At 41.8% G+C, this 22669-nt stretch overlaps 1 protein-coding gene across 1 annotated transcript in view; it reads left to right on the plus strand.

Moving 5' to 3' along the window:
* Positions 1-1502: 1502 nt before the first annotated feature.
* Positions 1503-22669, plus strand: part of RNF150 (ring finger protein 150) — a 119314-nt gene continuing 98147 nt past the window's right edge. The window contains exon 1 of the mRNA XM_017820346.1: positions 1503-1977. Within this exon, the coding sequence (XP_017675835.1) occupies positions 1512-1977 (466 nt within the window). The 5' untranslated portion in view covers positions 1503-1511. The remainder of the gene's footprint in view (positions 1978-22669) is intronic.

Consider the following 22669-nt stretch of genomic DNA (forward strand, 5'->3'; position numbering starts at 1 on the left):
TCAGGTAAAATTTTCCTCTTGCTTGATAGTAAAATTTTTGGTAAACCACCATATTTCCCTGTAAATATCTCTATTTTATTTCCCTTACTCGCGTGAACATTTTTCTCCCAAATGCACATTTTTCAGCTTTGGGGAAATACCTTTTTCAAAGCAGTATGAGTGTGTGTGAAATATAGTTAAGGTCGCCTCCTGTTTGCTTGAATCAATGGCAGCTATGAACATATACCAGAAACAGGAGAATATCGACACAAGCAAGGACTCATCTGAATGAAAGTGAATGGTATTTCTAGCAGCGGATTTTAATGACAAAGGGCCTAAAATAGGCACCACCTAATTAATCTTGTGAGATATCCTTCTGTTACTGAATACGGAGATGGAGAAGTGGAATTTTTGCCAGTCATTTGCGATAGTATAGACAGGCATAGAGTCAGTTGTGTTTCGATTCTTTTGAGAGGCGTCAGGGTCGTGGCAAAAATTCTTTCGGGGTGTTTCACACTCCAAAAATCCCCAGATCCGGGCTTTCTCCTAGCCAAAATGAAACATATTGTTTAACCATCGGTGCCCGCGGAGTTTGGGTATTTCCAGAAAGCGGCTTTCGAGGCTTTGCCTTCGAGGTTCTCTGTGTTCCTGCGAGTTACACCTGAGTTTGGTAAACTCGCCTGTCAGAAAAAGAGGGGAAAACACCAAAACCCACGTTGAAGCCGGGGCTCGGAGGTGGCGCGGACCGCCCGCCCGGCACCCGCTCCCAGGCTGCCGGCGCTCCCACGCGGCCCTCGGAACCGTCCCGGCCGCCCCATTGCCGAAAGGTGGAGCCCCCGAGCCGCTCCCGCCGCCGGCGCTGCCCCCGCCCGCCCCGGGGAGCGCAGCCCCTCCGATAGACCGGGGAGAGAGCAGTCCCTCCTCCGGGCAGCCCCTCCGACAGACCGGGGAGAGAGCAGCCCCTTCTCCGGGCAGCCCCTCCGACAGACCGGGGAGGGCAGCCCCTGCGCCGGGCAGCCCCTCCGAGGGACCGGGGAGGGCAGCCCTTCCGCCGGGCGGCCCCTCGGATAGACCGGGTCTCGCAGCCCCTTCTCCGGGCAGCCCCTCCGCCGCGCAGCCCCATCGGCGGGGCCGGGGCGGGCACCGCGCCGCGCTCCGTGCGTGTGGAACTCCCCCCCCGCCGCCGCCGCCGCCGCCGCCGCCGCAGCCGCGCCGCCTCCTCCGCGCCTTCCCCCGGCCGCGCTGCCAGCAGCGGGGGAGGCAGCTGTGCGGGCAGGGCGAGGGAGGGCGGGAGGAAGGGGCAGGAGGGGAGGAGAAGGGAGGGAGAGGTGGAGGGCGGGGACGGGGCCAGCCCGAGGAAATCAAACGGCCCCGACATGAATTAGGCAGCGGCCGCAGAGGGGAGGGCCCCCCTCCCCCTCCGTCGGTCCCCGCACGGCGCCCGGCGGCGGCAGCGCCGCCCCGCTCGGAGCGGCGGCTCGGGGCGCGCACGCACACACGGACCGGCGGCGGCCGGGCGGGGGGGCCGGCAGATGAAGATGGCAATGTCTGTGATACAAGCGTGCCGCAGCCTGGCGCTCTCAACATGGCTGCTGTCCTTTTGTTTCGTGCATCTGCTGTGCCTGGACTTCACCGTGGCCGAGAAGGAGGAGTGGTACACGGCCTTCGTCAACATCACCTACGCCGACCCGGCGGGCGGCGGCGCCGAGCTCCGCAGCGAGAAGAGCGAGTGCGGGCGGTACGGCGAGCAGTCGCCCAAGCAGGACGCCCGCGGGCAGGTGGCCGTCTCCGCCTCGCCCGCGGACCGCTTCGCCTGCGACCCCGGCACCCGCTTCAACGCCCCGGCGCCGGGCAAGAGCTGGGTGGCCCTGATCCCGCGGGGAAACTGCACCTACAAGGACAAGATCCGCCACGCCGCCGCCCAGAACGCCTCCGCCGTCGTCATCTACAACATGGGCTCCAGCAACGCCAACGAGACCATCACCATGCCCCACGCAGGTGAGCCCCGCCGCCCCCAGGTCTGTGCGGAGTGGGCGGATGGACGGACGCAGTTTTCCAGCCCGCTCCGATGTCCCGCATCCTCGGGGTGGGAGCTGCTCTGGGAGAAGGTGTCCTCGCACCTCCTGACAGGGAGCAGGGTGGGCTGTGGGCCTCGCCGGGTGGTGGGTGCCCATCGGGGGGGTGGCACGGAGCACCTCTCCATGCTGCCATGGCAAAGGATGGACGTGCTGCTAGCACATCCATAGCAATGCACGCCGGTGGTCCAGGGGTAAAAAGTTTGGAACGTGTAAAGTTTGGGTCTAGTCGGAGAAATGGTTGGGACGCTGAGCCCAATGCGGCGCACCGGTGTTTTGTTGTGTCCCGAGGTGCTGTGTGGGATCGGGTGTGATCGAGACCTTCAGAAGAGAAGCGTGGTGGTGTAGTGCAGGCTTATCAGGAGGTGCAGTAAAGTAGGGAACACGGTGTCCACTGTCTTGGCTGCGATAGCGTAAAAGCTGTGAGATCGAGTAGGAATGTCGAGTATCTGATTTGGTGAGAACATGAGATATTTTGTCCGGGACAGGGATGGGGGAGAGTGTTTCACCCTCCCAGGTGAACGATCAGATGGAGTTAGTGCTTGCAGTGTCAGCACATGGGTGCTTGGCTCCCGACATGTGCTCGTCAGCTGGAACCAAGGCAAAATCCAGTCATTGGAAACAACCTAAACCTTGGTTTATGCCCACGAAAAAAACCCCGCCGATTTTGTAACAGTGTTTGATCTGAAATAACGTTGTTTTAAAAACAGTTCACCAGATTTATATTTAGGGGTGGTGTTTTCTGCCAGGGGTCACTGGGCTGTTATACCAGCTGCCTATGCGTGGAGACAAAATGCCACCTATTGTGAAATCTCAGTTTGGTTTCCATCCAGTAACTAATCATGCCCAGCTGTTTCATGCCAGCAGAATCTCAGCAGAGTTAGGGGTAGATTGAAACACAGAAATGCTGCAAAACAGGATGTTATTCTAATGATATTTTAAATTTTCACAGTAAACTAGCTAGCATGGATGTGCTGAGAAGCAATTTGTTGCCTAACTATGGTGCTATAATACTGCTGATGCAAAAGTAGTGCTTTTGGAACCTCTTGTGTGCAGCCTCTTTGGGAGATTAACAATTTATATTGGGCAAATTCATGTTTCTTTGGTAGGGTTGGTGGAAGATGGGGCGTTTTTTAGTGCTTTCCTTTGGGTTTGTGAGACAAGCAACTCATAACCTCTTGAGCTGCTTAAAACTGTGCTTTATAACCTGCACATGGTTTGCTAGCTGTTCAGATTATACTTCTTGCTACTTAAAGTATCTCAGATTATATACTAAGCAGTATAAAGTAGTAGGAGCTTGGCATACTTACGCACCCTCAAAGTAAAGCCCAGGCTGTTCTAAAATTTAAGATGCAGCATCGCTTGTTCTTCCGAAGCGGGTTTCTCTAAAACTGCCAACATGTTGGATCAATTAATGGCTTGCCTGTTTTTGAAGTATGCACTAAGCTGTTTTCCCACACAAATGGTGTTTTATTAAGAAACAGTGGGAGTAAAAAATGTGTCTAACCTTTTAAAATGTTAGAGCTTTGGTTTGTTTTAAAGTTCTAAGATGAAGTAAGCAGGGAAACTTTCTTACTGAAAATGGCCTCAGATATAAAAAAATATGAACATTGTATCAATTATCGTGGGGGAATCTTCTTTATGTCATATGACTCTGGAGGGTTCCTTCCAAGAATCCTTTCTGAGTATTGAATTGATACCCAGCAGTGGGATTGTACAGTACCAGAGGCTGAAATGAAAGGAAACTTGCAGAAAATAATCTGAACTTGTGGAACATGATCACTGAGACTGGAGGGCTTTGCTGATTGATTGGATGAGGTTGTCTTCATTTTAAGGATTTTTGTTCAGCAAAGTTGAATAATGATTACCTTAGAGAAAACCTGCCCTCTGCACACAGTCAAAACTGAGAGGAGTTTTAGAGCCTCAGTCTGCTGGAACAGGAGGAAAAACAATTATTCTTAAATATTTGGCAAACTAGCAAGGATTCAGAACTGGATTTATCTTTACTCTCCCTCTGGTACCACTGTTACGGTGGGACAGAGTGAACATACAAGCTGTGCAAAATTATGGCTGCAAGTTTCTGACTTGCAGCCTTTGACATCTGCTTGTTCCCAGTCTAAACGATAGCACAAGATTCAAGGGAAGAATGAATCAGGTTCTTGCTTTCTGAGTTCAGCAGCATCTGCAGTGCTCTGCCCACGCCAAATCCTGGAGTGGGAAGAAGAAAATTCCATCCTGGAAAATACTTGGAGGGTGAGAGGGGAGGGTGAAATATGACCTAAAAAGCAATTTAAAAGTCAAAAGAAATATGCTGTTACTCCCTTTTTTTTTTTTCCCCTCTCACAGATTTTTTTTTTGAGGTTTCATAGAAGTTTAAACAAACTCTTTCTATACAGAAAAGTATATCCTGTTGCATAACTATGTGGATCCTGCCCTTACTATGGAACTGTTACTCCTAAGAGGTGTTTTATATACATTCTTCTCTTCTGTATGCTTTACCTTCTTTGTCTTAACTGTCATTTTATCTCTTTTTGCTGCTTTTTCTGCTCCTCTCACCCTCAGCCTTGCTTCTTCATCTCTACCCCTGTGCTTCTTGCTCCTCTTGACCATGTTGTTGTGCCACTTCACAGTGCTTTGCCCTTGCCACTTTCTTCCCAAAGCTCTCTTTTTCCTGCCAAAGATATTACCTCACGGCTCTATGTTTAATTATATTTCCTGTTCTCTGCTACAGTGCATGCCAATGACCCTTAGCTCGTGTGGTGCCTCCTGATTTTAAAATCTGTAGGCAGCTGTAGCAAGACTCTGTGCTTCAAGCTGAAGGAGGTTCATCGACCTCCTTCCCACCACCCCCAAAACAAAACCAGGGTAGTGTTATATTGAAGCTTGTTATGGAAATCTTAAAATCTGGGATTTATTTATAGTGCCCCAGACAGAGCAGACTAAGTGTGCAATTTGAACCAATTCAGTCTGAATCAGTTCAGCAATTTGCTTTCGGGGAGCTTGCACTGAGGTCACTGCTTGCACATCCAGAAGGGAGAGGTGGAGTTGTGACATCTGCATTCACAAGGAATGCGGAGCCCTGGGCTTCTCCTGATAGGATGCACTCGATTTGTACATCACCTGCTGCAGCTTTTGCAAACTGGCATCTCTGTGTTTACTGGCTTGAAGTATGGCATAGGAGCTGTGAGTATGACTTTGTTTGCTTTTTGAGTAAGTAGGTTTTAACTAGAGAAGGAACAAAAGCTTCTAGAATTTCTATTTCAGATGCTTCACATTTCTCCTACATCATCTTTCCTGGTAGAAAAGTACTCTAATAATATAGAGGATGTTCTTTTTTCTCCAGAAGAATAATCTATGGTGTTGGCTAGGGTTTCTCATTGGAATTAGCTGTCATCTAGGTTTGAAAAGGCTCTAGCCATTGCGTCTAATTTAATAACTTAGTATTAATTTGAAGTAGTCTTACTACCTGTTGTAGCACATGTCCTAACATTTCCTCTGAGCTCTGAATAGATACATTAGGAGAGCCTTCCAGAAGGTGATGCAAGGTGAGAACTTCATTCTTTTCAGCTCTTTTTTGAGGGAACCTGGGTTGACCACTTCTAACTTAGGTACCTGTCAGGTGCTTGGAGCTAGAGAGGAATGTTAACTGTGACTGTACATGATTCATATGTGGGTAAAAATCAAATCTGTAGTGTTCTCTACAGTTTGTAACATTCAGTTTGAATTCTGAGGTGCATCAGATTATCTCACAGAATGGATATGCTTGTTACGTGAAGCAAATTTCATCCTAAGTATTTTGCACCAGAAGCATATGTGGGTCAGGCAGTTTTGCATTCTCCATATTCCACTGCTTTTCCAGTGCATGCCATCACAAATTTTAAGTCATGTGCTGCACATATGACAGCCCTTTTGCAATGAAGGGCAGATGCCTCATTTTTTGTAATTGCTTGTGCACTCTGGCTGCAACTAGCGGCTGTATCTTGGAGACATGAACCTCATCTGTGGTATAAGAGGACTCTGACTTCTTCCCTCCCTCCCTGGCCCTCAAGTGCAGTATGTGTGCACCAAATTGCATGAGGGCATGGCCATCCCACTGTAAAATCAGATGTGCCCCTCCGCACGTACTGCGAACATGGCCAGCCTTAATCTGAGTGCATTCAGTTCAGTAGCAGTTTCTTCCCTCATACTCAGATTTTTGTTCCATGATCAATGACCAGTCTTGCCTTTTACGTAGTTTTAGATGTGTTGGTAGTAATTTTGGCTTTGGGCTTCCCTGTAGATTTCTACTGATATGCAAATTAAACTTTTGAAGTTGAAGATTTCTCTCTTTACAGACTTAATTCAACACTGTAGCTACATTTGTTTCTTTACTAAAACAATTGTTTTCCTAAACTTTTGTTGAATTCTAATGAGGAAAATGTGCTGACAGCATTCACACTGAATTTACATATGGGTAAGTGTGAATTAATTGAGGGCTGGCGATTCCAGGCTTCTGGGGCCTGCCATAATTATATTCTATTCCAGGCACCCAAGATTAATTCCTAACAGAAACTAACTCAGTGCTGGAGGGAGATGGAGATTAGTACGTCTCTGAGGTTTATCCATTGAGGCATGGCTGGCGTGTGCTGCCATCCTTAGGAGCCCCTTGATCCGTCATGGAGGCCTGGCTGTCAGCAGTGTTTTAAAATCTGGTTCTCTGTGTTTATCAAAATTCAGGATTTAAAGCACTGGCTAGAGCCAGCAGTAGTGCCAGCAAGCTGTCCCACTGCATTGGCTGGTGAGCCACACTTCTGCCTCCTAGCTCTGCTGTGGTGCAGTGCTAGACTGCTCTACTGCCCATGTGTTCAGCTGTGCCAAGTGGAGGGGGCACTTTGTGGTGTTAGGTAATACATTTAACTGAATTAAAAGGAATGAATTTGACCTACAAGGACTAGAGAAACAGTGTTAGTCTCTGATGGTACCTGGGATGGCCACTTCAGTGGTGGGGCACTGAGTTTTGTCATTAGATGAGAGGCTTTTTGCCTCATTGAGTCGTGTTATCTTTCAGCCTCATAACTGGTTCGTGTGGCTCCTTCAGAGCCCACTGCAGACAGTGGAAAGACAGTGAGTCCACTGAGCTTTGGATCAAGCTGTAAGGTACAGCTTTCCCTACAGAGTCGTGAAGTATTGATTCATTGGAGATTGCATTGATCCTCCACGCTTACTGATGGCAAAAGCAGTTAGATTTCTGCACATCCTTTGGTTACCTGCAACGTTTGTATACAGTGATATTCATACAAGTGCTCTCTTCAGATCTCTGCAGTAGGAAGTGACACAGCAAGAAGACAATCTTCCTCAGGAACAAAGCTGTATCTGCATGGATGCTGACTGCTGCCTGTTAATCTGGAGCACCTTGTTGGTTTACAGTCTTTAGGAGAATGGCTTGCTTTTGATAGAGCAGTGGTTTGTTCTAGTCTCGTTGGTGTTTTGCCTTTAAAATGGTAAATGTTAGCTTGGGTTATTAGAATATTGGGGCAGTGTGTGGCTAGTGTGGTAACAGTTGTAGCTCACTAATTGATGCAGATGTATTTCTGTGCTGCCCCCCCTTCCTGGTACATCACAGACCCCAGGAACATTTTCAGCAAAAAGGGAGAGAAAGTTAGTTCAGTGTTGGCACTCTTTAGAGTTTCTTTTCCCAGTAAGAGAACAGGACACTTTTGACTTTTCTCATGTAAGCAAAGGCCTAAAAGAACCCATTATTTTGCCACACTTGTTTGATAGAGCTCATAATGCATTGCCATGTGAGATGACTGAGTTTCAAGTGACGTCTGCTGAGACCACAGGCCAGGCTGATGAAGAGTTAGATCTTTATGAAGGGATAGCCCAACGACTTCTCCACTTCCCAATAATTTCTGCATAGCTAACCTGCACAGAAACGGCATTCATTTCAAGACAAGCCCCACTTCTGCCCTTTCAGCTGCATTTGAGCACCAGTCACTTGATGACTCCTTTGGTACAGAAGGGGGTGAACAATACAATCATTGACTCATAGAAATCAGATATGGGAAAAATTGAGTAGTCCATGTAATCTGTCACTTTAGGAATGCAGGACTGCTTCCTACCATCCCCTACCATCACAGTGTTTTTTGCTTAGGAAGAAATTTTGGGGTGCTTAGAACCAAATGCAATCTGTATAAGGAGAATGATGCTGAGGCAACAGATATAAAATGTGGGAGGATGTTAATTAGTAATACTATATCTTGCAGTAGTATTTAATTCTCATAACTTCCACAAAGGCATAGCTGCTAAAGGTTTAAAACCTGACTGTATCCATTGTATCACACAGTTTATGGGAGTTACATGGCAATTGTAAGAAAAAGCAAGTGGCAAAATATTTTGTAACTGTTTGTGTCCAAACAGGCTTTACTGTGCTGCCTCATGATTCCACAGTGGAATGTGACCCAGGACTTCATTTGTGACGAGCTCTCTCTCCTAATTTCACTCCACAGTGTTTTGGTTTCTCTGCCAAAGAAGTCAAAAAGGTTAGGCCACAGGTCAGGTACTGCACAGTTTTACCAGGTCCTGAATGTGGATGAGCAGGGGTCAAGGACCCCTCAGGGTATCTTGCTTGTTCATGAGTTCATCATGCATTTAGATGTAGTATCTCAGAACATAATTTTATTAAGAACTAAAATTTCTCTTACCTGGAGGAGAAAAGCCAAACTACGTAGGTGAAATTTCAACTTTTAAAATTTACCATAATAAGTCTACCAGCTTTATATCTACTGTCTGATGCACTGGCCACGTTAGTGTATTTAGAAGTAATTCTTCAGCCAAGATAGGTTGAAAATTACTGATTTAGGTGCTTACCACCCTGCTGGAAACAATATTTTTTGGTTAAAAAACAGACGGATGGAAACACCTCTTCTTTCACCAGTTCTAGTAGATGGAGAAAGTTTGTGAATATTAGTTTGCTTATGAAACAACAATACTATGTAGCTGTGTTTTACAAGAGAGGCTTAACAGGGGCATTCTTTACTTTCTGGCTCCTCTTCAATAAATAATTTGAAATAAACCATAGAAAACTGAACTGAGGAGAAATGGAGACAATGAAAAGATTAAACTGTTTTATTAGTATTCTACATTGAAATATGAAAAGCTAGCATATTTGTTTCTTTGCTACTTAAAGATATAATAGTTTTTTCAAATAATTGTTCATTTCTTTTCCCCTCTCAAGAATGACTTATAAATAACATTAATAAAGTGAAGTACCTGTTCATTTGCTTCTGACAGTATAATCATAGTGATATTTAATTATACTACTACACCTAGAGGTCTGTCGAGAGTTTCAGTCTCAAATTTGATGTGTTTAACTGTGTTTATATATGTAATAGAGCCTTCTGTAAATTGGAAAGGTAGCCCATTTATTTTCAGTTTGAGACAAAATTAGAGGAAAAAGAAATGTTTATCTTTTTAGTTCCCAAATCACAGAAACACAAATTACAGCCATGTAACTCCATAGAGTCCTGGCTCGAGTATGCCTTGTATACTCCTTAAACATAGATAGAAGCATTACATCTGCATAGGAATGTAGTTCCTCCAGGGATACACGGAGCAGGGTGGGTTTGTAAGTGCTGCCTTGTGCTACACACTTAATGAAACATAGCATTTTAAAATTAATTAATATTCCATAGTGTCTTGAGCCTTTATCATGAGAGAGGACCCCAGCAGTGGGATGTTCCATAACAAAGCAGTTCTTTTTGTATGGTTTTCTACAAAGATAGACCCCTACTGTTGACATATTTTTCTATGAACCATCATCGTTTGTCACTGAACACTGGCTTAATTATATAGGATTTTATTCTTCCTCATAATTTGTTCCATACCTTGTGCTTCCTCCCTTTTTATCTGCTCTTAGGTTTGCCTCTTACTGTTCAAGCCTCTCCTTACAAGACTTTTTTTTTGCAAGTCATTGTAAGGATATCTCACCAGATAATATATGTATTTTAAAAGGAATTATACATCACATTAATCTCTGGCTTCCAGCTTCATAAATCACACACTGTTAAAATGTGCTCTTCTCTTTGTTGCTTGATCTTGCAGTCCTTGTCAAAAAATCCATTTCTAGCGTGGTCGCTGTTACATTGCATTGAACGTGCCTGGCATTACACAGCACCATTGAGAATGAACTCAAGAGCCTAGAAGGTAGTTTCATCTTTAGTTATGGGTGTCTAATCTTAAGATTGCTGTAAGCTGTGTCAGCACTAGTTGAATATGTGTTGTGGGTTGCCTGGATTCAGACCCTGTACAAGAAGCTGTAAGGTTCTGTTGTTTCAGTTAAATTGATTTGTGGAGAACTTGAGAAGCTTTTGCACCTAATTGTTACTGTCACACTAACAGAGCATTTCCAGTTCCTCAGGATCAAAGCTCTGAGTGTCTAACAAGTTTCACAATAAAAGGTTTCTTGGGTTTTCCAATTATGCAGGAGTTCTCTATCAGTATCTGATAAAGATCTTCACGGTTTTACATCCCATGATGCTTTTCCATTTCAGTGTTTTCTGTTGAAAGACAGAAATATATTTCTGCTTTTCCTTTGTGTTAGAAAATCTTAAACCTTTGCCTATATTTCTAGGACATGCCTGTGTTTGTACTCAGAAATAAATAAATCTTTGAAACAGAACAGTCTGATGCTGCAATCACATTCATGATTGCTTCTTATAGTTACACAGAATCTGCTTTCCCCTCTTGTGCCTTTTTAAGCTTTTATTACATGCTCACTGTCTCCTAGTTTTACCTGCCAGTATCATGTTCCTTGACAGAGGCAACTTTCCCAAGATTGTGTAATCTCTGTGCCTGGTCTCTTATTGCTCTTTATGTGTCCATGTCTTTGAAGTACCATCTGCTTGTCTATCAAATTCATACCTTTACTAAATACTCTTTCAAGATTTCTCATGCTGGAAAATGAGGAGCAATATGATTAAAATACATTATGTCCTGTTATAATGCTGCCTTTGATGTGTTTGTCTTGCCTTATTTTTCCTTCCATCCTGTATCCTCTTTATTTTCTTTTTAGTTTTTTCTCTCCTTTTTTTTTCTCCTTTACTATCCATGCTTCCAATAAATCTTTCCCTTGGACTTCTCACCCTTTTTTTTTTCTTACCATCTTCACTTCTCCCTTTATGTGCTCTGCACCTGTTTTTCATCTCTTCCATTTTAATTTTTTTATTTTTCCTTTCTGCCCACTCCTTGCCAGGCTGACAAAAGTAGGTAAAGGGTATTAACTTTGTATACAAAGTTGACTGTAAGGGGAAGCAGAGCAGGATTATTGCCTTTTGGTTGCTTTTCCTTTGCAGCTGATTCTGGGTTTAAAGAGCATCTGCTGTCTGCTGCTCAGGGTGGGCTCGGTGGAGTGGGACACCAGCAGTTGGGCATAGCACATTTGCTGTGCATAGAAGGGGGTTTGTGCTGAACACTCCTAAGTCTTTTTCATGAATTCTTAAAAGACTAAATTATGATCTCCTCTGTGAGAAGGGGCAGGTTCTTCTCTTGCATGCCTTTATGGAAAAAGATTAAGTTTCCCCTCAGTGGGTGCTAGAAAAACTGATGGGAAAATTTTCCAGAAGTGTTTTACTTCTGGAAAATGGATGAAGTGGTGAAATGGATTTTCAACAGAAAACTGTTTTGGAAAGCTTTTGTTCTCCAGAAGAGATGTCTTTCAAGTCTGAGTTTTAATAAAGATTTTATTTTAGTAAATATTTAATGTCTCAGAATTTCAGGTTCAGGAACAATTTGGTTCCTCTTTCCCTTTTTTGATGATATATTACATTTTAATCAGCTTCTACCAGCTTTAGACACTAGTTCCCCTCCAGAGCACAGACCTGACTTTTTCCCAACTCACATGTTACACTTCTCCAGGAATCCATGCATGCATTTGATCACAAGTCTTATTTAAAGAAGTTGACTTCAAGTTTGCAGTGCTGAGTTTCTTTTCCCTGTGATGATATGACAACAGCTTTCTGTCTTCCCACAGTGCAGTCCCTCAGCTATAAGTTTTTTGGCCCTTGTTGTGTGTCCTTACAGGCAGGCTCGGGTTGACTTCAGCACTGTGTCTGGAGACACATAGGAATGATATGAGATAAAAATTGCCCTCACAAACAAAGGCATAACAAGGATCAGTAGTTGTCAATGGAAGGGAGACAAATTCAGGCTTGTAGTAAGATACAGTTTCCTAAATGGTTGTCCATACCTTAATGCTATTTGAATGGGATTGGACAGCTCTCTAAATGTCAAATGCTGGAAAAAATTACCCCATTCTCTGGGAAAATTATGGCAGGATGTGTACAAGGAAGGTTAGAGAAGGTGATCGTGGTAGTTCTTTATGGTTTTAGGGTACCTCTGGAACTACCACTCAGCTCTTTTCCACACCTGGAGACTCCAAACAGCTGAGGCAGAAGCTCTGCACCATGGGCGAGGGTAAACCCTGTGGCCTGAAGCATCAGCTTTTCAAGACAGGATCTCTGCAAAGACCTGAGCTGGGTAACAGTGATGATGAACCAATGTCAGCTTAATATTTCTTTGTGACAGTTGCTCATAGGAGAGGAAACTGCAAAAAAAGGCACTTGCAAGAAAAACATAGTCTGAGCCACTGCTATTTTTTGTGTCTGAAGGTGGCTAACAAATGCAGAGGGCTGCCTGTAAGCCTCCACAAAACAAGCATTTGCTGGAGCATGTGTCTTGCATCATGGGAGAAGTTGAAAGCCTTTCTCTTCTGAAACTTTTATTTAAATGTTGAATGCCAGCAGAAGGGAATGCCATGATTGAATACAACCTAGTGCAACAAAGCTGTCACAGGTGAGAGTGAAATAGTTCAAAAGGCAGTAGGACTATCATTCACTTCACCAGAGAAACAGCTAAAATAGCCATTAGATGAAAGTCATGTGAATGAACCTGAATCCTGGAGAGGTGAATTCGTGTTGATGAAAAAATAATAGCCATCAAAGTAGCTTGTGACCCTTGTGGCATCATCAGTGGGAAGACATTCTTCCTCTCAGAGACCCTGAAACTTCTTTGAATAATCCTCTTTTCAATTCTGCATTGACTCTCATTTCTCACTGGTACTTACTGTCATGATCTTTGACACTTTCTTGTTTGCTGCCTTACTGCCGTTTGTCCCAGTCCCTCCCTGGAGCCTTTACAGGTGGTGGGAATGTTCCCTGAGGTGATGAGGTTCTTGGTCAGCTTATGCTCCAGTTTGAGCATGAATGTTTTCTAGTTGCCTTTAGCAGTTTTGCACGTTGGTTGATGTTTGAGAAAGGAGCATTGTATTGCTCAGAGTGCTGCCAAACTGGATCCACAGGTGAATTAGATAGAGAAAGCTACCAAACAGCTGCATGTGAAAGTGTTGAGTTATGTCTAAGCCAGTCAGGATACTCTAGTGCTTATTGATTCTTCAGGGAACTCCTCTGTCATCTTCACTCCCCTGACCTACTAACCCCTGCTTAAGAAACTACACAGGAAAATTTCTTTTTTCCATGTTTTGGCTTTTGGAGTTTTTTTGTGTTTGGGTTTTTTTTTTTCCGCCCTCCATCCAGGGATATTGTTTTCTTTATCAAAGACCCAGACAGCCTTTTTTCCTCACTTTTTTCTTCTATCCTGCTCTACTAACCAGAACTTATTGAGATGCAAGTTATGAGACTCCATAGCCAATTTTAAGAGAAAATTATGACTGTATACCTATTTGTTTCTGAAGTTTCAACTTCAGAACTAACAACTTCTGGTTGTTAGTTCAAGGAAATTTTTGGTCCTAGAGAATTGATATTATCTGGTTTCTAAATACACATGGCATCACTTCTTTCTGTGATAATTAAGGGCTTCATTCCTATTAACTAGTTTATGTAACCATGTTTCTACTATTACACTTATGAAAAATAACAAAACAAGCACTGAATTTTTAGCATTGAATATCTTCTGCTGAGTACCTTGTACATCTGTAGTGTGGAGTCTGTTCTTAGTTCTCAACCATTGCTATGCTGAGTCAGCACAGTGATTGCTGTTGGTCTTATTGTGTCCACAGACCAGGAATATTTTTTGCCAATGCAAAGATAACTCTGCAGATTTTATCACAAAGCTGTTGTCTTTGGCTCTGACTAGAGCCACATCTGTTGTGGGTTATCCTGCAAAACAGGAGCTACTGTGTATATGTAAAAGAATAGACTGCTTGGTAGTAATGGTAGCAGGGAGGCAATTCTAACTGTGTCTCACCTGGACTAATATAGAAACTCTTAAAATCTCTTACTTGCAAATGAGACCAATACTTAAAAACCACTTCTAACTTTACTAAGGCCATGATTTTGCTGCCATAAAACTCACTGTGAAGTAGGAATTTTAAAATTTGGGTTAGACATTATTTCTAATGTCTACATTACATTAAATTAATTTGGAGAATGCCTCATGTCCCAGTTCAGGACAGTGTTTGCACAAATGGTTATAGTTAAGCTCACGATTAATTCTTGCTGAGAATGGGCCAGAAGTTGAGCTCCTTGACTAAAAGTCACTGAAAGTGGTCTTATGAGAAAATGTCATCTATGAAAGATGCAGAAATGTCTGATGCAGCCCAGAGGCTTATTACTAAGAACGTTACTGTGGTCACCTTGGATGAATAGTCAAGGTCCTTACAATAAGGCACTTCTATTTATAATTGTAAAGATAAGGTCTGTATACTTTGTATATTTCATAAACCAGGTACTTTATAAATACTTATTAAAAAGAGATGCTTTAATTATTTTTCATTTTTCCACATAGCTTGGCTTTCTGGGTTATTGTGCATTGCCTGCATAACAGTAAGAAGCAAAGGTGCCTCTCTCAACTTTCAGTGAGCACTGTGCCACTTCCATCTGTGGAAGAATTGACCACCCAAACCCTATAAAATCCAGGTGCTGTCTGTTCTTCACTGTGTTTTATTTGGTGTCTGTTACCAGTGCACGCAGAGGAACAATAAGAGGTGTGAGAAGCGTGGATAGCTGGTTAGTTATTTGCAGGTGGCTTAGAGATATACATCAACCAGTCATTTGTACTTGCTAGGTGAGCTAGAGGAGTTCATGTAATTTAGAAGAGACACACAGCGTTTCTTGCTAATCAGGGAATTGCCTAATTTGGAAATACATAATACATACTCTGAGGCCAATCTGATACACAGCAGCTCCAAAATTTACACCCATTCCAGTTTGGGAGTAATTATTGTAATGTTTTGCAGATTTGGTTCCAGTAGATAAAATTTTGCATCCTCCCTTGTGGCCTTATCAGTCTGTCAGCTTCATTTTGCTTTGAGAAATTCAGGAGAGCTTTCCTTGGTGTCCCCAGTGGTACACAAGGACATAACTTTCAGCCACAGTTGCTTGGGTTATGTTGAGAGGATGGGAAACTGTAGCCAAGGAGGAAGAAAGTGTAAAATTAACTGACATTCCTCCTTTAGACATTCCTAACAAGCTAACTGCCATATTTAGTTAAAGGGATCTGCCTGGAATTAATGCAATACTTACTTTTAATAACCTTTAAGTACTTATGGGTGCCCCATGACAACTGTTGTAACACACAGCAGGACTTGCTGGGCAAATATTAATGTAAGATATGCAAGTATTGATGAGTACTTGAGGTGACTCAGTAGTGTCTTGAGTGCTCTGCAAGTCTGTATTTATCACCACAAGCCTCAAAGATGTTCCATAATCTCAGTGTGAATGGCCTGCAGTGGGGTGGAGGTGATTAGTATCCATTTGTGAGTGCTGTGCTTTTCACAGGCCTGGGCCTTGGTTTGCCTTCTACTGTGTCTCCTTGTTTAATAAAACAGAATTGGAATCCATCCATCAGCGAATTGCTGCAGGTTTGATTAATTTGTAAATAAACCTGATATCCATGCTGTTATCCAACAGTTGTCTCCACTTGTTGGCAAGAGTTTCAGTCTTTATTAAAGTGCTCCCCATTAAGTCAACTTCAAAAAGAAAAAAAACAAAAACAATTTCATTTTGGTTTCCATCTTTAATAATGGCAAAGTCCCTATCACTGAAATGGATAATATTGACAGCAAGTAAGCACCCCCAGGCTATAACAGTGAAGAGGTTGTACCTTTTTCTTGTGAAAGGATGCTGGACTGTGCAGACTCGGTGTCATGAAAACTGAAAGAATAGATGAAGTTTTAAATAGGCAGATGAATTCAAGGTCCACTTCTCTAGCTACTTAGAAGAAGCACACAAAGGACTTGATTGGAAAAGTCACAAGAAGTTCACAGGAAAAAAAGAAACCCTCCAGCACCAGTAAAATTATCTCAGTAGTTATTACATGGAGTATTGGGATTATACTAGGCTTTAAGCTGACTTTCCCAGGCCATACTTTCCTCATAGAGACTGCTTTCAGACCAGCTCAGGTCTGATTTCTGAACTTTCAAGTTAGTCACCATTTAAGAGTTTCCAAAGTTCCCATTTCATTTATTTATATTTTTTTGTGTTATGAAGAGAAAACCAGTAACTGTCCTGTAAATTCCACCTTTCCTTTAGAAAAAAAATCTTTCCTTTAGAAAAAGCATCATAAGTGTGCTGATTGCCAGCAATGCACTTACCTATGCCATTAATTTGTAACCTCTGCTTCTGAAATCCTAACCATGCTGAAGTCAATGCCAAACCTTCCTACGGATTTCATTGCCAGGTAGTTAAACCAAGAAAATAAATACCTGAGCTCATTGTATCTTCTGCTGCCCTCATAGTATTTAACACGTTTTCCAGTACAGAAGAGCCCCATTCATCACAACCCAAAAGATATTATACCAGTCTTTCACCAGCAGTCAAAGTGAAGTATTAATAGTCAGCACTCCATATGAATTGTTTACATCTATTGGATTCAAGTAACACAGCAGACAACACCAGGGCTTCATTAAGATCATTTTGTAATTGAGTAAAATGACAGGCCAGCCTGTGAGTGCCTTGAACCTGTAAGTATTAACTGGCATGATTTCTCCAGTGCATTTAATAAAAGGTCCACCTGGCTTCAAGTGATTGTATAAATTATGTAGTCGTTGTTACATTTATGATGCAGATAGAAGTTAATTTTCTTACCTTTTGAAGTACTTGAGGACAGTAGGTCATGTCTTACATGTATTTCTGGGCTTCAAAACGTTTTTTTCTGAATTCTACTGGCAGCTAAAATTTAGTTCTTCTTGCAGGGCTTACAGCTTTTGTTTGAAATGAAGGGAGTCTGGTGGTGTGGTGTTGTTTAGAGCTGTGCTGCAGGAGGAGGCTGAGAAAGCTGGGTGTGCAGGATGTGCATCCCTGCTAGCTCATCTCCAAGAGCAGCAAGAGAGGTTGCTGCCTGACAAAAGTCAGAGTTGAGATAAAACCTTCTGAATCTCCAGCAGGTACTGGCTGGCTGTGCTGCAAACGTACCTGTTCTAAATTTGGAGAGTGAGAGCAGTATGGTTTTCACACCTTTCTTCACTAACTGCTATACTAAGAAAGAATGGCAATGATGACAGCCTTATCACGAAGGCAATGCTTCCATGCTGGTTTTTTAGGAGAATGCTCAAAAATTAACATTTGCAGTCTCCAGTGAAGGAGTGGAATCTGTGTTTTATACCATCCATCTATATACTGAATAAATGTGGACAGTTGTCACAAGAAAGATACCGAGTCTACCCACATTAAGCCTAGCAGAGGTCAGTCCTAGATGGTTTCCTGTCTGACCAAGTTAAGATGGCATTTAATGAGGGCTGAATTTGTTTGAGACAGAGGATTAGGTATTAGATTTTGAAATATGTGGTTGGTTGGTGATTTTTTTTTTATTATTTTTTTTTCTGGAAATACCATTCAGCTGAAGAGACCACAATGCAGGCAGTACCACATGGTGATTTCAGTGCATTTGTCCTAGCTTGCATATTGTGTTTTGAGTGATACTGATCTGTTTTGAGAGCTTGTGGGGTTTTCAAAACCACTGCTATGTTAATCTCACTTAGGTTCTGTGACATGCTTCAGATCACTCTCTTTTTCAGGGTCTGGTTACAAGATATTGAATGAGGTTTTGTTCTGCAAATGGGTTATTTTCAGTTTTCACTACACCTTCATTTTGGACATCTGTGACTATTTAACCTCTTTGTAAGTCTTGAGCATGCCTATTATGGTGAATTTCTTTGCTGATTGAGATGGTTGTTAATGAGAGAATCTCTGCCTCTCACTCAGTATAGGCACTGCTGTGTCCTTAAAGACATCTTGCCTTTTGATCTCTTTGATCCAAATTAATTGTTGGAGGCCAAATGCAGACAGAAATATCAAATGCACAGCAATGCTTAACAGAAGTGTTACAATTACATAAAAGTATCAGAAATCAAAGGGGGTATCCAGGTAGGTGATTCAGCATAGAAATAACAGGGTATCTGAAGTTCATGATTTCATTTCTATCTGCTTGTACTGAGGCACTGAGTCATCCAAGGCAGAAAAGCTAAATGAGGTGAGAGAACATAAGTTGTCATACAAGAACCAAGGTAAATAGAGTTACCCTCCTTTCATGTCCTCTCAAGTATGGGCCGAATTCGTCCCCAGAAATATATGAGCAGCAGTAATATTACCAGGAGAGAACAATTGTCAATAGTTATGACTGGTATTCCTCCCTGGGAGCCAATATGTGTTTTGTTTGTTGTTGGTTTTTTTGTTTGTTTGAGGTTTTGTTTTCATTTGTTTGGTTTTTTTTAAGGGAAGGGAAAGAGGCGTGTAAAACAGCGTGTAAATATCTGGAACAGCATGATAACATCTTCTGAGTTGCATATTCAGGGAATAACTAAAAGTTACCATTAAACTGAAGGTTAGCTTAAAACAAACCTTGGTTTGGAATCAAGCATATAACTTAAGTACATCCCCTTCACATCTTCATCTGTGTCTTGTGTCCTAAAATTTGCTAAATTTGGTGCAAGATTTCGTTTCTGAACATCTTAGATGTGGAATGTTTCATATAAAATGTTGTTTCAAGCCATTTAAAGAGTTATATAATTCACATTCAAACTCTGAAATTTCTGGCTCGGGTACATGTTCAGATAATCAAATTTCAGTAAGGAAATATGGCACTTACCTTATCTGTTTCAGATAGATCCAGTGTGGAAAACTCTTCAAGGTACTGTACTGTAAAGAGATCTGCATGGGTATGCATTTGAGCATTAGAAAGAAAGAATCTAATTAGCAATGCACTGTGATATCAGCATTATGTTAAGTGCTTTTGTTTTCATCATCCTCAAAGCATGCTTAAATCTCACAGAGAAATGATGGAAACCATATAATGAACCGTATAAAATCGGTCACAGCTGTACAAAATGTAGCGTGGGCAGAAATGTACTTTTCAGTGAAGCCTGAAAATACTGACAGGTAACTCTGACAAATGCTTTGTTGTAGAAATATGAGCACGTGCAACACACACTGAAGAGATTGTTTCAGTAGAGTATCATGAATTTGCCTGAGAGGAATTGATTTCTAACTGAATAGTTAGAAGAAGAGTCTGTACTGCCACATTCCTGTAAAAAAAAAAAAAAAAGAAAATAGAGCTTTTAAAAATTGCTAGACCGTTTTAAAGAAGCCCCATTTCTGTGCCCTTTTCTGATTTAGAGGGGACTCAGGAGAGAGGGAGGAATAAAATTATGTCTCAGCCAACTCTAGTCCTTAACTTTTCAGGTCTTAGAATGTAAATAAAATGTGTTGTCTTGGAATGTAAATAAAATGTGTTATACAGTCAACTCATAATCTTGCAACTTGTATATGCACAGGTGTAACAGAGTGGGGACAAGAATTTGTCTGCTATTCATTAGCATTTCAGAATACTAGAAGCAAGAGATTCCATCTGGAGAAGAGTTTCTAAGCTGCTGAGTACAAAAATGAAATAAATGTTGTTCCCATATTGTTCCAAGTGCTTGATTAGAAATGAGTCAGAGAGTGGTCTCTGTTCTTCTCCATCTGGACGTGTGTACTCCATGATAAGCTCAGATATGAAATTTAAAAAATCTGTTATAAGCTTTTAATTCCTTAGCTAAAAAGACAAGGTTCTTTGTAGGCAAACTGTAGAGATTAGTTTTACAGTTTTAGGCCCTCGTGCTGAAAATACTCATGCGGGCAAGTACCATGCATTGCTTGATCTATTTATAGCTTTACTCAGTGTGTGTTTTTACCCAGATGGGGCTCCTTAAATATCACTGGGCTGTGTGTATGAGCAGCAGTTCACACTACACCGCAGGACAAGAACCCAGGTAGCAAACAAATATACTTAATTAAGTGTTCACAATTGGTTAATACAATACTTAGGACCTTTTCACTGGTGTCTCTCTGCAAGAAGGATCTGTAAATGACAGAACTTTCAAAGTAGCTTTTAATTACTGTTTTGTTATTATTTTGGATAATTTTCTTTACAAGGATAAATAAATAACATTCAATTTTAAACAATGGAGAAGTAAGCAGAAAGGGTAGTACTCTAAATCTGGAGTAGCCAGATCTTACAGTGTGCCAGGAATGGATTCCAGTCTTCCCAGGTCCTCTTTTTTCGGTGCTAATAGATCATTTCCATCCCCACAGCACCGTGCTCCTCCAAGCTTGCTTTTTGCTAGTTTTGGTTCTGTAGGTTTACTCTTTCCATATGCTTGAACTCCCACCAAGATTGGTTTGCATTTCTTTTAATATAAAACTCTGAAATCTTCCTCTGTGCTAAACTGAAATTAATTTTTATTTGCTTTTTCCATTAACTATTCTTGTAATTCCATTTAAAAATGTTATAATTTTAATACATATTCCGAAATTCTACTTTAATCTACCAATTGATAGTTTTGTAAATCTCAGAAAACGTAGCTGTGAACATAATCCAGACAATTACATTAAACATGCTTACATTAAACTATAGTTGGACTGAATGCCTTTCCCTATGCCCCTGCCCTCCTATGGGAATAATAGATTTCATGTTAAATACAGAATTTGAATAATACACTTTTTTTGGACATCCCCAGCCACTGAATGGTGTTTCAACTGCTGGTATCCTGATGCTTGTATGAGGTATCTGGTGTACATGAATTCACCTAGAATAGCTAATTTTAACCCTTGCAGTGTTAAACCCGTGACTGTGTGTAAGGATGCCTGCAACTCCCTTTGGGAGGGTTACAAATGAAAGCTCACTATGAGTCCAAGCTAAAAGTATGGGGTTTTTTTGGTTTGGTTTGATTGTCCTGTGCAGCATCAGGAAGCTGGCTTCCCTTTTGCAGTTTGTTACTTCAAAAACATTGGAAAATACTAATGTACTGATTTAAGTGGGCTTAATGATTGCAAAGTATTTTCTATGACTTTTAACAGCTTAAATTACTAGATTGGGATCACATCAAAGGAACTGTAGGATTATTAGCATTACAAATCTGCATCCTGATCAGAACTACTCATCACATTGAGTTCAAGGTGATGAGATTAATATATTCCTGTAAAATGAATGAAACCATCTCAGGTTCTAATACAGCCTCTTGTGCACTACATATAACTTCCCTCTGCAAGCAGCCAGGTACCATGAGGTGCTGATTGCCAGTTTTAAGCTAATGGTAACTTACTGGTTCTAACTTAGGAGACTACAAATTACAGAGAAGCAGTGAAGATGGGATAGAGCCTCTTCAGTCACAGCACTTTACTGTAACTTGTATACATTTGACATAAACCCTTTATTTTTTAGGAAACAATTTTTGCCGCTGTTCTGAGAGGACAGAGTTAAGTGGAAAACATTCTTTGAAAATAAAAAAGTCTGCAAGATAATTTTAATGTGCTTTTAGATTTTTTTCAAGACATTCATATATATGTATGGGTTTTAACACTATTGGAAGTTTTGTATTAGTCTACTCTTTCTTCCTTGTCCTTCTGTTAATGGCACAGTCTCTGCTTTCTTGTGTTCATGAAGACCCCAGGTAGGAAACATTCTGCAGAAAGCCTGAGAAAACAGAAAACTTAATGACCCCAGTGTATTTTCTTCAAAAATACATAGACATCTTAGCAGTCTCTCCCCATTCTTCCATGCTCCCTTCCCTCCTTGTTTCTCCAAGCTACTTGTTTCCCACTCCTATATTGCAATTTTTTTCCCTTATAGCTCTTCCAAAATGAGTTAGGCTTTAAAAAGATTTTTAAAAATTAAAAAAGAAAATAGCCTTGTTTGTTTTCTAGATCCTCTCATACCTGTTTTGCCCTGCAATCCCTTAGTTCCATGATGGCCCAGCTGAAGTCTAGGTGAGTGGCAATGCTGCAGCAGGAACAGGCAGCTGCTGGTGAGGAGGGCCAGTAAAATTTGTAAAATGACTCTGTTCCCAAAAAAAGCACAGGGTGGAACTGCATATGGATTAAGTCTTATGTTGAGCATCAAGTGCAGCTGTGTTTATTACACTGTCTGCAAAACAGAGCAAGTACTGTGCAGGCAAAGCTCAAAAGCCCCTTAGCAGTTTCCGCATCTGAGGTCAGTTGAGAAAGGATTCCCATTCCTGGATTCAACTTTCAGTATAGAGGAAAGCCCTGTACCTAAATATGCTATGTACTCAAATGTTGTTTGAAATGGTTTGGGCTGCAGAAAACCATCTGATAGCTTTGCTTGAGGCCCAAGGGACTGGAATT

Source organism: Lepidothrix coronata, unplaced genomic scaffold (genome assembly GCF_001604755.1).
Source record: "Lepidothrix coronata isolate B3197 unplaced genomic scaffold, Lepidothrix_coronata-1.0 Scaffold82, whole genome shotgun sequence".
Classification (NCBI taxonomy): domain Eukaryota; kingdom Metazoa; phylum Chordata; class Aves; order Passeriformes; family Pipridae; genus Lepidothrix; species Lepidothrix coronata.